Genomic DNA, 14,763 nt, shown 5'->3' with positions numbered 1-14,763 from the left:
ACCAGCAGTGAAAAAATTGGCTTGTTAACTGAATTAAAAATAAAAGTATGAAACCTAAATAATCTATAATGTCCTCTGCAAAACTTACTAAAACTAACTAGAATTACTGAGAGTGTTAGTTAGTTAGTTAGTTTAGTGTTAGTGTGTGTTTCGCTTGTCTGAGTGGATCAGACACAGCAGTGAGTTTTTAAACACCTCAGTGTCACAATGCACACTAACACACTACCACCACATCAGTGTCGTAGCAGTATTGAGAATGATCCACCACCCACATCATACCTGCTCTGTAGTGGCCCTGTGGGGGCCATGACTATGAAAGAACAGGGTAAAAGGGGGCTAATAAAGTATCAGAGAAACAGATGGACTACAGTCTGTAATTGTAGAACTACAAAGTGCACCTGAGTAAGTGGAGCTGATAAAATAGACAATGAGTGTAGAAACAAAGAAGTGTAATTAATGTGTCTGAGATATACAGCATTTAGAGTCAACTGGATTTGGTGGAGCAAGAAGACACATTCATGAAAGTGTATTTAGTGTTTGACCAGGTCTGACCATCTGTAGTTCTAAAGATATTTTCACTTTATATTCCAGGTGTATATTTGGGTTTGAGGCAGAAGTAGAGAGATATGGAGTGGAAGGTGGTGAGAGAGAGAGAAAGAGAGAGAGAGAGAGAGAGAGAGAGAGAGAGAGAGATGTAGTTGGTGCTGTGGGGAGGGTCTTTGGCAGACAGGATAAGTACCGCTGAGCTGCACTGTTTCTCCAGTCTCTTGCCTTATCTCCAGTCCAGAGGACATACCACTACATCAAACAGGTGATTTATTCTCTTTCTTCCTAAGAAATGCTTTAGAAAACATTTAGATTTTTTTAATTGAGTTATTGATTTCACTTTAATGCAGTGAAATCATTTTAAGTGTACAACTATTATAACATTCAAGCTGTAGGATATTAAGTTACACTGCTCCCTTGAAATTTAGAAAACGCTGGAAATAAGTCTATTTTAAAGGTAATCTGAGTGCTAATTGTATTAATGTAAGATCGTAAAAAGCTTCTCTAACATTAGATATTTGAATATCACTGAGAAGAAAGGACTACATTAAAGTATCGCATCGTATTTGTCGTTTGTATTCGGACAGCGCGAGCAGTCTGTTTAAAGTGCAATTGTTGATGTGAGACACCTTTTGGAGACATATGTCATGGTTGAAGCTTTTGCATATTAGAGTTGCCTGTAAGCAGTGTGCCAAGAAACTGGAGAGACACAGTTGAGGCAGCATGCTGGAGGAACGGCGAAGAGAGTGGAAGCTGTATGTGGGTGGGTGGTAGGACAGAGTGGGCTGCATGTTGTGGAACGTCAGGAGGGAAAGGGCGCGTGTGAAAGACAGATGGTCTCTCAGTGGAGTTGTTCCTTTTTCTCTCCCTGGTCCTCGCATGCTGCTTCCCTCTGCTGACAATGATCCAACACGGCCTCGTCCCCTCCCCTCCCCCTCCTTTTCTCCTCTTCCTCCTCCCTCTCATAACCTGCTGACTGAGAAGGTGCCAAAAGGCTTCTCTGGAGTGATACTGTAGAAGAACTACTCTTGGTTCCTTGCATCCCAGGCTTATTACTTACAAAGGACTACTATTCAGTAGCTAAATGGACTTCAACGCAAACTGGTTGAGCTATTCTTAGGTTAGAAGTGTGCTTTGGCCTTTTAAGGGTTTCCTGTCTTAGGTCTGTTTTTAGTCTATGTTTTTCTATTATGGAGGGATGTTTTATCTCCAAATGGTAATTGGACAGCCTCATTCACTAGCGTCTTCCTGCATACAATGAATTTGGATGCTTTGTCAGCTAGGAATGCACTGATATGGGAACTGTGACAGGTGCAGCTATTTCGTGGGGCAATGCCCCACCAATATTTCTATTCACCTTCACCACCTTGCAGGCTATTAGCTGCACTTTAGGGTTGCACTGTATGTTAAACGGGTGGTGATTTGCTGTAAATGTGCTCTAATCTTGATTCTTACCAGAATGTGTGGCTCCTTTGAACAGATTTATGGTGTGTTTCTCAGCCTGTATTTTCATTACCTTTTTTCTTTTCCGCTGTACTCCCCCTGTTTTGTTGTCCTCTGGCCCTAAATGGTGGCCAGATACGGATATACAATATTTTTCACGTTCATATCTGCCAATGCTGCTACATAAATATTTAATAAAATGTATAAATTGCAACTACATCTATTAGATTAGCATTAGAGAGGAATTTAACATACATTTCTATAGGGTTCGGTTCATCCATAATAGAATAAATATGTTAAATATTGGTTTGAAATCTAAAATTTAAACACTTGCCTGATGCTGATCATTTTTAAAGCAAGCACAGTTGATACTGATGTGATTTTGATATTGTTGTGTATCCATATTTGCATTTCTAGTGCAAGGAATCTGTATTTTATGTAGCTGCCATCCTAGTTTTGATTGCATTATGCTTTTCCTTCTTTGTAGTATTTTCATTTTAAATTTTTTGGCAATTATTTTATGTTTATTTTTCATGTTTGAAGCCCCCAAAAAAGCTTCTTCACTTATACCATTATGTTCAAAATTATATAATTTATGAATATTCAAATAGCAAGAATTAGGTCTAATTTTTACTATTATATTTGTTGCATTAATAATGATAAAAACAACAATAATAAAGCAGTAAGCTACTATATAGCTTTGCTCAGTGTGACATTGTTGGAGTCCAGCACTTTGCTTTAAAGGTCCCCCAAATCTGTAAATACATCTCCAAAACTTTTCTGAAACCACATCCAGGTCTTCATTAAGGTTCCTCAGACTTGTTAATGTGGTTTAAGGTACAGTGTGACTAAAGGCCTCATCATACTGTGTGTGGAGACAACTTTCACCTGGCCTCAGCGAAAAATATGATGTAATTGAGGAGAAAACAAACAACCGCAGACGTCATGCGGAGGCTTCATTCGCCGAGTTGCACAGATGGCAGCTTGGTGGACTCGCAGACGAAAATGCTATGTGATGAAGGCTGTGATTGGTTGGTAAAAAAGAGGCGTACCAAGAAACAAAGACAAAGATGGATTATAAAGATTATTTAGTTAATCAATTAATTTAATGAAGTAAAGCTTATTAGCCCCACAACAGGAAAATTTCACCTCCGCAATCTAACCCATCTGTGCAGTGAAACACCACAGACACACTAGTGGGCAATGAGCACACCCGCCCAGAGCGGTGGGCAGCCCTATCCACAGCACCCGGTGAGCAGCTGGGGTTGAGCTGCCTTGCTCAAGGGCGCTTCAGTCATGTACTGTAGGCTCAGGGAATTGAACCAGGGACCTTGGTTCCCTAACCTCCTGCCCACGACTGCCCCTAGTATGCTAAATGCTTTGGCAGACACACCAATATTTTACTGTGAAATGTACATTTCACAGTAAATACCTCCTAAATGTGAGATGATAGGTCTATTATTCCATAGTACTAACTAGTAGTAAGCACCAGAACATATAGGTTATCTTATATTTGGGGTCACGCGAGCACGAGGATGATGTTGGCTTTGTATTTGCTTTGTATAAGTTTCTTGTTCGAATTTTCCCATTCCATTTTAAATGGTGCCAGTATTCTGGACTCACAAGTCACCATTGTGAGAACTGTGATAGAATCGTTTTCCAGTAGTCATGGAACTTAGTGTCAACTGCAGTAATGGAGCATCTGCGACAGGCAACGTGAAACCGCAGAAAGTGTGCGAGTTTGTAAGCTCGAGAAGGCATTTTTCGGCCTCACGCAGCCCTTGAGAAAGTCGTTTCGCAAAATGTATGCTGAGGCCCTTACCGTGAACTATTAAAATGAAAGATAAATAAATAAATAAATCACTGTTCATCAGCTGAAAGCAGGCAGCCACTTTAGACAACAGGCTTTGTGCCAAATTCCAACACCATGTCACATGCACAGAATTCATGCAGGCACACGAAACCAAGGTTACGTTTGCACTTTCTGTTGTTTCTATTTATAAATACGTTTCACAACACCTGTGTCTAGAACTGTGCCCACAGTGTTCAGCCACTCGTTGAAGTTGATTTTCATAGCTCACAGTGAGTCGTACTGTGTCCTCAACCACAATGACAAGTCTGTGTGATCTTACTGAAGACCTGGATACCGTTTGAGAGAAGATCTGTGGATGTGTTTACTGAAAAGATTTGGGTGACTATTGGCTTCTAGTGTTAGCAACGGTAGCCTTGTAGCTCCAGTGCTAAAGAAGCGGGTGGAAAATTGGGTCTCAACAAGCCATTCCTTTACCAGCTCTCCAATGGAGTGGTTTCAGTTGAGCTTTCTATGGAACCAGCCATTAAAATATTCTTTAGAGAATCACAAGTGGTTCTTCTGAGGAATTACTTCAAAGAACCCTTTTTGCCACCTTTATTTTTGTAAGCGAAGGCAGCTTCCTTGCTGCCTCAGACAGCACTTTTGTCACACCTCTCCTCTTGCTTTTCTCTCCTCACAGATCATCTGATGATGGATTTTATTCCAGTTTCAGGAAACCTGTGAATGCTCTTGGCCTCCCACAGTTAATGTGACAACCCACCAAGAAAGTCACAGTATTTTTTCAAAAGCCATTGAAACACAAATAGAGAAGAAAAGACACGAAATCAATTAGTCGTGACTTTCATCTTTATTCCTAATCCATCCCACTTCATTTTTAACATCTGTAATAAACTTATAAGAAATAATTTGACATAGTCACCTCGAAGCAAGATATCTTTACCTATTAAGAGCATGCCGCCAGAATTACCGATTGGAGTGCCCACTCTGCTCCTTGGCTTGATGCTGCTGTGGGACCCCCTGGTGGCCAGGGGTCAGAATGACACTGAGCCCATTGTACTGGAGGGTAAATGTCTAGTGGTCTGTGATTCCACACCATCTTCAGAACCAGCAAATAATGCACTGGGCATGTCGGTGCGCTCAGGAACCGGCCGGGTGGCCTTCTCTGCAACACGCCAAACCAACCACGAACCCACAGACATGAGCAATCGCACCATGATCATCTACTTTGACCAGGTAAGCAAGACAATAAATAGATCCAGCTGATTCCAAAGGACCATCATTTTGTGTACAGTATATGTATTGTTGCCTAATCTTGTCCACAGATTTTGGTGAATGTTGGTGGTCATTTTGACCAGGAGAGCAGCATCTTCTTAGCTCCGAGAAGAGGGGTGTACAGTTTCAACTTCCACGTAGTAAAAGCTTACAACAGACAAACCATACAGGTACCTTTTAATGGCAAACTAATATAATTCAGATTTACAAATAAAGGCTCTTAAATTTGTCTTGGATGTATGGTTCTAGGAAAAACCTTTCATTGGTATAGAACAGGCCTGCCCAAATTGGGGACCTCTGATTTGTCCCTCCAGTTAACCCCAACCCTTTCGCCCAATAAAGAACAAACACATTTTTATACTACACACTTAAAATGGTTCTTCAAGGGTTCTTTAGTAAAGGCAATGGTTCTTCAAGGGTTCTTTACTAAAGGCAACGGTTCCATTTAGTGCCATGAGTTCTGTATAGAACCATTTCCTGCTTAAGTGGCTCTTTGCATGGTGCATTGGTTCTTCAGATTCTTCTGATGTCAACACATTTCACCATGCAAAGAAGCTTCTTAAACTTTAATTTTCCTTATAAATTTGTGTATTTTAAAGTCTTTTAGCAATAAAAATATAGTGTAATATTATCATTTCCATTTTAAAAAATCCTACACTCTTATCCTACCTATCCTATAGGAATCCTACCAAGCTTGAATCCTACACTCTTATCCTACCTATCCTATAGGAATCCTACCAAGCTTGAATCCTACACTCTTATCCTACCTATCCTATAGGAATCCTACCAAGCTTGAATCCTACACTCTTAAAAAAGACAGTGCTTCAATGGTTCTTCAGTACAGAAAATGGTTCTGTACACATCAATGAACACTCAAAGAGCCCTCTGCATGATTAAAGGGTTCTTTGCATCATGAAAGCATTCTTTAGATTGATGAAGACTGTGCTGTTGATGGTTCTAATGGTTGCAAATGGCTCTATATAGCACCAAAAAGGGTTCTTCTATTGTTACTGTGTCAAGTGTGCAACATTAGAAGAAACCCTGTATAGAACCCCTTTCAAAAAAGATTCTATATAGAACCATTTATAGCATATTCATGCACATCATAATGCAGAGAACCCTTCCATCATTCAAAGGGTTCTTTGAGTGTTTATGGTTCTAAATAGTATCATGTTCTTTTCTAAAGAACCATTAAAACACTGTCTTTTTTAAGTGTGTAGTGTTCCATAGTAGAAAATATAGTCAATAACATTTTCCTTTGCTCACTGTCTCTTGCAGGTGAGCTTGATGCTCAATGGATGGCCAATGATTTCTGCCTTCGCTGGGGACCAGGATGTAACCCGAGAGGCGGCCACCAATGCTGGTTTAGTGATCATGGAGAGGGGCGACAAGGCCTACCTGAAACTGGAGCGGGGCAACCTGATGGGGGGCTGGAAGTACTCCACTTTCTCTGGCTTCCTGGTCTTCCCCTTGTAAATACAAAAGGGCTGGGCAGAGAAACTGAGTTGAGGGAAGGTGGAAGCAGTGGCTGGTTTTCCAGGCCCAGAGTTTTAGGCCTGGACCAACAGTATTTTCAATGCGACGTGCCTACTGACGTCATTTTTTCAAGCTTAATCAAAACATTCGTCTGGAAAACCAGCCCAGTGGATACACTCACAGGCCACTTTATTAAATACATCAGCTTTGTATCTACTACACTTTTAGTTCACTTCCCATACTGATACACTGTGTAGTTCTATGGTTACTTATAATCCATCTGTTTCTCTAGTTTCTTACCCTTAACCTGCTTATCAATTGGCTGGACCACCACCGAGCAGGTATTTTTTGGGTGGTGGATCATTCTCAGCACTGTTTCTAGGCATTCTTGGCATATGCCTGATTAAACAAATTTCTTTTTAATCTATCTTTGAAGCAGCTATCACATTAACATTCCTAAAATCCTTTGGAATGCTATTCCAGAGTTTTGGAGCTATGGTATATTTGAGAGTGATCTTCCACCAACTGAGCTGTAAGTGATCTGAGTTTGGCTCAGCCAAGTGAAGTGGGTTTGGCTTGGCCGAGTGAAGTGGTTTGGCCGAGTGGTCTGGCTACAATGCTTCAACAGAGCAAGGCCTATATATGGTGCATGAACCCGAACTGGACCATGAGTGTAGATACAAAGTAGGTGTTCCTAATAAAGTGGCCAGTGCGTTTATATCAGAGGAGAAAACATTTGTGATGCAAAATAGATTTTGTCCCAATTCTAATTATAGTTTTTATTTGAATTTTGTTGTTGAGAGATTAATGAAAACTACTGAATTTTTTACAGTTGAATAAACAAATTGGCTAAAACTACAGATAAAACATTTGAGTGGGATTTCTGATAGCACTGTTCTAAAACATTTATAATGCATATTCTTTTCCCTTTCACAGTTACCTATAAAACCTGGTATTCGGTTGAACCTTTCTTTCCACTTACAGGGTTGCATTCCTCTTGTTCTTATTTCATTCTACCATCACCTGTTTTTGAGACAAATATATATATAAAGTTTGTAAAACAAAATCATAAATTAAACTGCTTATTTAAACATTATTTTGCTCGCCCATTTATTCTGATGAGAAGTTATATCACGCAAAGATATAAGATAATCCACTTGTATAAGCAAGTGAAAGAAAATAACAAAAAAAAAAAAACGGGTTTCCCAAACTTGAGTTCAAAAACTGATCAAAAGATACACCTAGGACTCCAAACAACCACCTGCAACACCTGGACAATTAACACTGTCCCCATCAGACAAACAATGCGTACATCTTTGAGAGAGAGGAGAAAATCAAGTTGATCTGAAAACATCCACAGGTGTTTCCGTCTATCCTTCCACTGTGAGAAGACAACTCAGCGCTATGGGTCTGAAAGGATGTGTAGCTGTCAAGAAGCTGTACTGAGAAAATAAAATAGACAAACCTTTCCCTCTTGTCGAAAGAAAACCTCGTATTTCCATTTTTTTACTTTTTTCAGTTTTTGCTGTAATGTGAAAATGCTTGTTGCCCTTGCAAATTTCATGATGAATGGAGCAAAAGAAATGACTCATAATGACTTGGAAAAACTCTGGTTCCATTCACTTACATTAAAAGTAAAGTAGTCTTTTTCCTTCTACTGTAAAGTTACCATTTTGGACATACAAGGTTTTCTTCTGACAACAGCGATTTGCAAATCAAAAAGAAGCTGCTGGTGATCTCAGAACAATGGAGTGACCACCCCAGAGTCCAGACCTCAGCATCACTGAATGCGTTTAGGATTACTTGGATCGTGAAAAGCAGAAAATGCAACCAACAACTTTGGAAGTGTGGAGGCAGGTCTCCAGAAAAGAAGAGTGGACACACTAATGGTGAGAATTTGAATGTTATATTTAGTTGTTAGTTATTTTCTGTTAATTATATGATTTCTGACACTGAAAAAATCATTATTTGTTCTCAAAAGCTGTAAGTCAAAGACCGTAAGTTTAACAAATGAATGGTGGTCTCTGACTTCTGCACAGTAGTACACTAGGAAATGCTATTTGACATTTTCTGCTTCTCTTCCTTCCATTACATGAAAATGTGTTGCTTTTCAAAAAGAGACATAAATAGCACAGTAACTATTTGTACACATTAACTATTTGTTAGCATCTGAATTATTGTTAGCATGGGTGGACAGAAATCGGTAATGGGAGCTGTATAAGCACAGTAGAAAACACATAGAACTTACAGAGGCACTGGTCATAAGAAGACAGATGGAGCTTTTGGCAAGAAGGCACTCACGCCTATGCTGGACTCCTGTGGATGTACCAGGGTATCCTGTCACAATCAGTCTTTTACGCTGAATTGAGTTCAAAGACACACTTATAAATAAACCATGGGCATGTGCATCTCTCTCTCTCTCTCTCTCTCTCTCTCTCTCTCTCTCTCTCTCTCTCTCTTTCTCACTCTCTCAGGTATACAATACATTACGTCATTATTTGTCATTCCTGGTCCTTAAGCACAGGTGGCCAAACTTGTTCTTAGGGGTCAAAGCACGGAAATTATTGTGGGCTGAAGGCCAAAATGACAAAAACGGAAATTTATTCGACTTATTTATTAACACTTCACACGTGGCCTTTATTTAAAGGGCCCATATCCTAATTCATTTTTGCATGACCACTTTCCAACCACTGGTTATCATTTAGCATAAAACAAGAGATTTTTTTTACTTATATCAGTCTAAGTCTTTTTTATACTAATATATACAAATAATCTCTGTTCTCATTGGCTACCCTGTACAAACTGGACATCATCTTGGACATCCCACTCCAAAACCATGGCCATTAATGTGATCCTCTTTGTGGTTGTTACAGCCTTCACTCTTCTGGAAAAGTTGTACATGGGATTTTTTGAGTGTATCTGTGGGAATTTGTGCCCACTCAGTCAAAAGAGCATTTGTGAGGTCAGACACAGGCGTTGGATGAAAAGGCCTGGCTTGCATTGGATGCTTCAATTAATTCCAAAGGTATTCAGTGGGGTTGAGGTCAGGGCTCCGTGCAGGCCAATGGTGGTCCACAACATCAAATTCATCTAACCATGTCTTTATGGTGCTTACTTCAAAACTGTTACCACAAAGTTGGAAGCATTTAATTGTGTAAAATGTTTTTATATGCTGTAGCGTTAACATTACCCTTTAATGGAACTAAGAGGTCAGGACAGAATCCTTATAGGAAAGTCTGTTCACTTGACAGCCATGTTGGTAACACTACCAGGCAAAATATTAAAGCTTCAAATATTTATTTGAAATTACTACTAAAATCTGACAAAACCAGCATAAATAATTTGCTGCATTTGAAATAATGGACAAAAAATTAAAGATATCCACAGTGAGGGAGAGTTTTTCCCGGTTGCGGCTTAAACAGCAAGCTGATAGGCTCTTTCTACAGAAGGGTGGAATTTTCTCTGTAAACAGAAACTATGTTGAATTTTATGAGCTTTCTTCTTCATATTTCAACCAGTGACTGGTCTCATCATTTCTTACATATCTGGCTTGGCTCAAACCCTGAAAAACAGCCCCATAGCATTTTCCCTTCTCCACCAAACTTTACTGTTGGCCCCATTCATTCCGGTAGCTAGCGTTCTCCTGGCATCTGCCAAGCTCAGATTAATCCATCAGATTGCTAGGTAGAGACTCATGATTCTTCATTTCCAAAAGCATGTCTCCAGAGTCCAGCGGTGACATGCTTTACACTACTTGCCATTGTGTATAGTTATCTTAGGCTTGTGTGCATTTGATTGACCACCCACTTCACAAAGCTCCCAACACACTTGTGCTGATGTTGCTTTCAGAGATAGTCTGGACCTCTATAGTGAGTAAAGCAACAAAGGATAGATGATTTTTGGCCTAACATACTTCACCTTTTGGCAGCTCAGCTCTGTGAGTTCACATGGTCTACTCTTCATGGCTGAGGTGTTGGTCTTACAGTTGGCTGGGGCAGATGCAGCTGAAGAGAAATATTATGAACTGATTTGTTGCAAAGGTGACATCTTATAACAATGTCATTTTTAACATCACCGGGGTCCAACTCCCAAATCTGGATTCATACACCAGCTGCTGCCTGAGGAAGACCAGGAGGATTCTAAAGGACTCCACCCACCAAAGCCACAGCTGCCAAGCGGGAGGAGGTATAGAAGCATGAAGTCCAGAACCAGACGGTTCCGAGACAGTTTCTTCCCCAAGGCCATCAGGCTACTGAACAGCCAGTAGTGGGGGTGTATCAGTCTATGAGCCCATCACTGCGCCTCTGAGTCACCATCATGATGATCTCTGTAGATAATCCACACCTCATCCACATCATCAGACTCACTCTGATCTTACTGCACCTTCAATCTAGCAAATCTGTACTTACACATATAGATTGACATCTTGTACATATCTTTAATTTGTAATATCTATATGTCAATATTCTATCCCCAGTGTACCTGCATCTCATTTATTTATCTACCTCACACATTGCACATATGGAAAGTGTACAACTGTACATATCATAGCTTTTATTCCATAACTTGTATTACTGTATAAAACTGTATAGCGGAATGGTGCAACACTGATGTACATTAATGTGTATATCGTGTATATATGTATATTTCGCTGTTGTCAGAAGAAAACCTTATATCTCCAGAATGGTGACTTTACAGGACAAGGAAAAAAACTACTTTACTTTTAATGTAAGTCAATGAAACCAGACTTTTTCCCAACTAGTTCTTTTGGTCCATTCATCATGAAATTTACACACAACATAAAAAGCAACAGGTATTTTCAAATTATGTCAAAAACTGAAAAAATGATTTTCATGTAAATATGATGTGAAAATAAAAATGATTTGATTTGCAGTCAATGAGCTCTTCAGTACGACCAATTCTCCTGCCAGTATTTGCACAGCTTTTACATGCCTGTTAGCAATGAAATGGACCCTTTAACCACTTAAAATCCCAGGCTTATTACATACTAAGGCTTATTATTCAGTAACTACACGGATTTCAATGCAAACTGTTTGAACTATTCTGAGGTAATAGAAGTGTGTAAATAAACGTTGGTGCATGGTAAAAATTAAGGCTTCCTTATATAAGAAGTACTGACTTTAAATTCAGTGAATAAACATTGTTTACATTGGTGGCCTGTAAATCTCCTCTTGTCCATGTTTCGCCACCTGTTGTGCTGTATTAGCTTGGAACTGCTAGCTATATCTGTTTTGTTACATCTGCATTATGGGCAGAGAGAACTGCATGATAATTTATGTAGTTTATAAAGTATTTTCTAAAATCTTTAGTGCATATTTTTATTTGTTAAATTTAACACATTGTACAAAAATAAAATGCAAATATAAAATGTATAAATAATATTATATATTATGCTTATTATAATATGATAGACATATTACATGAACATAGACATTGTGCATTTTATTATCATTTAATTTAAATGTCCAAAAGAATTCTGCAATATTTCTTTTCAAGCCAACTTTTAAAGTTTTCATGATGTCTTTTATGTGTGTTTAAGACAGATGATTACAGCAATGTCTACAAAACAAATATGGCCATTTTATTTTATTTTATCTATAATGTCCTGTGAATCTACACTTACACTCTTAGATGTTTTATGTACTGTCAATGATGGTGAAATAGTGAGATAGATGTCTGGTTCCCATCACCTTCGTTAGAAAGAATTCTGACTTGGTAAGTTTCTCTAGAATGGAGCATTTCACACAAAGCAACCCAGAATGACTGTGTTTACAGCATAATGGCAGAATAATGTAGAAATAAAAGTGTACATTTCCTTTTAATAAGCTCCTTCTAAAACTCCCCTTAAAGGGGTATTCCACTGATTTTACAAAATGTTTGCTTAATTCCATTGTTGAGATGTAAACGTCATTCAGAGTGGTTTGGTGTGAAAACTGTAGAGAAACTTACCAGCTCTGATTTCTTTACAGTGGTGGTTACAGTGGTCCAGTTGTCTATAGCCATTGTATTTACTATCCACAAACACCAGTGAACCTACACGTCTTCTGGGTTGTTATATGTAATGTTAATGATGGTAAAATAGGACAAAAAATAAGTTTTCTTTTGGCACTATTTTGCCTCGCATCGCCCCGCACGTACCCCCCCAACCACATGTGAATTAAAATAAATGCATTAACACAACATTTTAGACTAAAACCTCGTTTTCACGATTTTAAAATCTCTCCATTTTAACTTTCGGAGAGCTCGCTTTTCCCAGGCGTCGCCCTCTTCAGACGTCTGGTTCCCATCACCATCACTGTGAACGATTCTGACCTGGTCAGTTTCTCTTGAATGGAGCATTTCACATCAACCCCCTGGTTTGGCATTGACTATGTTTACTTATCTTATTGATGGAATAATGCAGAAATATGTTTTTTTTCTGTAGAACAGCTCAATACCTCAACACAGGGTTCATTTAAGTATTGCTGATATCATTTAACATAATAGGCTTCATAAGACGCTGAGCCAAAAGCTGCTGTAAGTCAGGAGGCAGCTGCATTTTCCTTTATATAAACTCGTATAAAATAGGCGTCTCGCCGTTCACGTCTAATATTTGACATCTATCGCCGTAAATTGTAACGAGCCATCTCGGGAAAACCCCACTGATAACAAGTAGGCCGCATTGAGTGCCTCGCCAACCGAACTAGCTCTCTGACCGATCTCGATTAATGGAGCCCGCCCAGTAATTCCACACGCCAGTATGATGGGCGTCTACACGGACCAATGAAAACGCTGCACACCGCCGGCCCCTTACAGCGCTGTCCAATCACGGCGAGGCGGGTGGGACTCGGGGACGCGCCTTCGACGTTGCTGCTGGCAAGAAAGATAGTTCCTGCTCTACGCTGGCCGTTTCCTGTAATCGTACAGTGTTGTGAGACGGAGAAAGCCATGTGTGTCGACGCTAAGGTAAATTTAGTACCCCGAAATTATAACGGAGAAAGTTAGATGAGTGAACGGTAGCGTTTTAGTGGTCATTCGACCCGAAAAACCGACCTTGCTGAGTCGAAACAGCTTTGCGGCCTTGTCCATGTCTATACGTACCTTACTCAGGCTATGGGTTTTGTAGCACGTTGCCTTTGGTTTGGTCCGGTTTGTTGATGAGAGGGGGGATTGAAAGGGAGTCCGACCGAGAGTGATGAAAGTAAACGATGGAGAGTTAAATTATACTCCAGCGAGCAATAAAAAAAAGCCTACAGCCTCCCCGGTCACACTTTTCTTCCACACACTGCAGTATGAATGGCTATTGAATGTAACGTTAGCTGTTGCTAACATTAATGGGCTGGTGCCCAGTCTGTTCAGCGGCAGCCCCATTTCACAACTTTGAGCCAGTTATCTCATCAGTTTTCCCCTTCAGGACCACGAACGTTGCGATTTCACTTACTTTTCAGAGTTTCTGCCCGCGGCTCGTTGAACTGTTATTGATTTCACGTTGATGCACCTCATGGTTGACGTGTTGGTGTGCTCAGCCTGCGGTTTGCCAGCCGCTTAGCACAAGTGGATCGTTTGAAATGCACAGTATTATTGGTGTAAGTGATCCGCTTGTGCTCGTCCTGAGATTTTAGCACAAATGGATCATTTTGAAATGTGCGGTATTATTCCTGTAAGTGATCCACTTGAGCGCATCCTGCGATTGGTCGTCCGCTGAGTGGACTATTTGAAATGTGCAGCTGAAACGTCTACCTGCCTTTGTTTCCCCCTTCACACTAGAATCTTCCTTGGCTTTTTTTTTAGGGCATCGAAGGACTTTCTTGGTGAAGGGCTCCGAACGGAGGAGAAGAGAGCAGTTTCAGAGAGTAAATGAGAGGAAGGAGGGTGGGGTGAAAAGGAGGGCCCACTTTTCCTTTGCCTCCCTCCCCACCACAGTGTCCACCTGCCATCCACTTCTGCTGGGAAAACTGGAGGGTAAATGACCGGAGAGCTTGATTTGCCAACTTGAATGTGAGTGCATTACAATCCTTACTTAGGAATCGCTGCCACCAGGACAAAACCTTGTATCTCATTTTTTCAATTTCTTTCTGTCTTCATTCATTTATTTATTCCCCCCCCCCCAGAATTTAGAAATGCTAGTTGCCCTTAAAGTTTCACAAAGAATGGACCAAAAGGAACGATTCACTGATTTCTGTCATTAAATGGTTAGGATGAAGACAAAGTCA

The 14,763-nt window shown here is 40.0% G+C and overlaps 2 protein-coding genes across 3 annotated transcripts in view; both read left to right on the top strand.

Annotated features, from left to right (window-relative positions):
- Window positions 1-665: 665 nt before the first annotated feature.
- On the top strand, window positions 666-7,646 carry cbln12 (cerebellin 12). The gene is made up of 4 exons (XM_017717076.2): window positions 666-811; window positions 4,482-5,035; window positions 5,125-5,244; window positions 6,353-7,646. The coding sequence occupies exons 2-4, from the start codon at window positions 4,754-4,756 to the stop codon at window positions 6,548-6,550; spliced, it is 600 nt and encodes a 199-aa protein (XP_017572565.1). The 5' UTR covers window positions 666-811; window positions 4,482-4,753; the 3' UTR covers window positions 6,551-7,646.
- Window positions 7,647-13,404: 5,758 nt separating this feature from the next.
- The window catches only part of chd8 (chromodomain helicase DNA binding protein 8), a 48,338-nt gene continuing 46,979 nt past the window's right edge, over window positions 13,405-14,763 (top strand). For both annotated transcript variants that reach the window (XM_017717078.2, XM_017717077.2), the window contains exons 1-2: window positions 13,405-13,516; window positions 14,342-14,548. The gene's annotated coding sequence lies outside the window, so the exon portion shown is untranslated. The remainder of the gene's footprint in view (window positions 13,517-14,341; window positions 14,549-14,763) is intronic.

The sequence above is a fragment of the Pygocentrus nattereri genome, chromosome 2 (genome assembly GCF_015220715.1).
Source record: "Pygocentrus nattereri isolate fPygNat1 chromosome 2, fPygNat1.pri, whole genome shotgun sequence".
Classification (NCBI taxonomy): domain Eukaryota; kingdom Metazoa; phylum Chordata; class Actinopteri; order Characiformes; family Serrasalmidae; genus Pygocentrus; species Pygocentrus nattereri.
The sequence above is the reverse complement of the archived record's forward strand: the minus strand, read 5'-3'. Positions and strand labels throughout refer to the sequence as shown.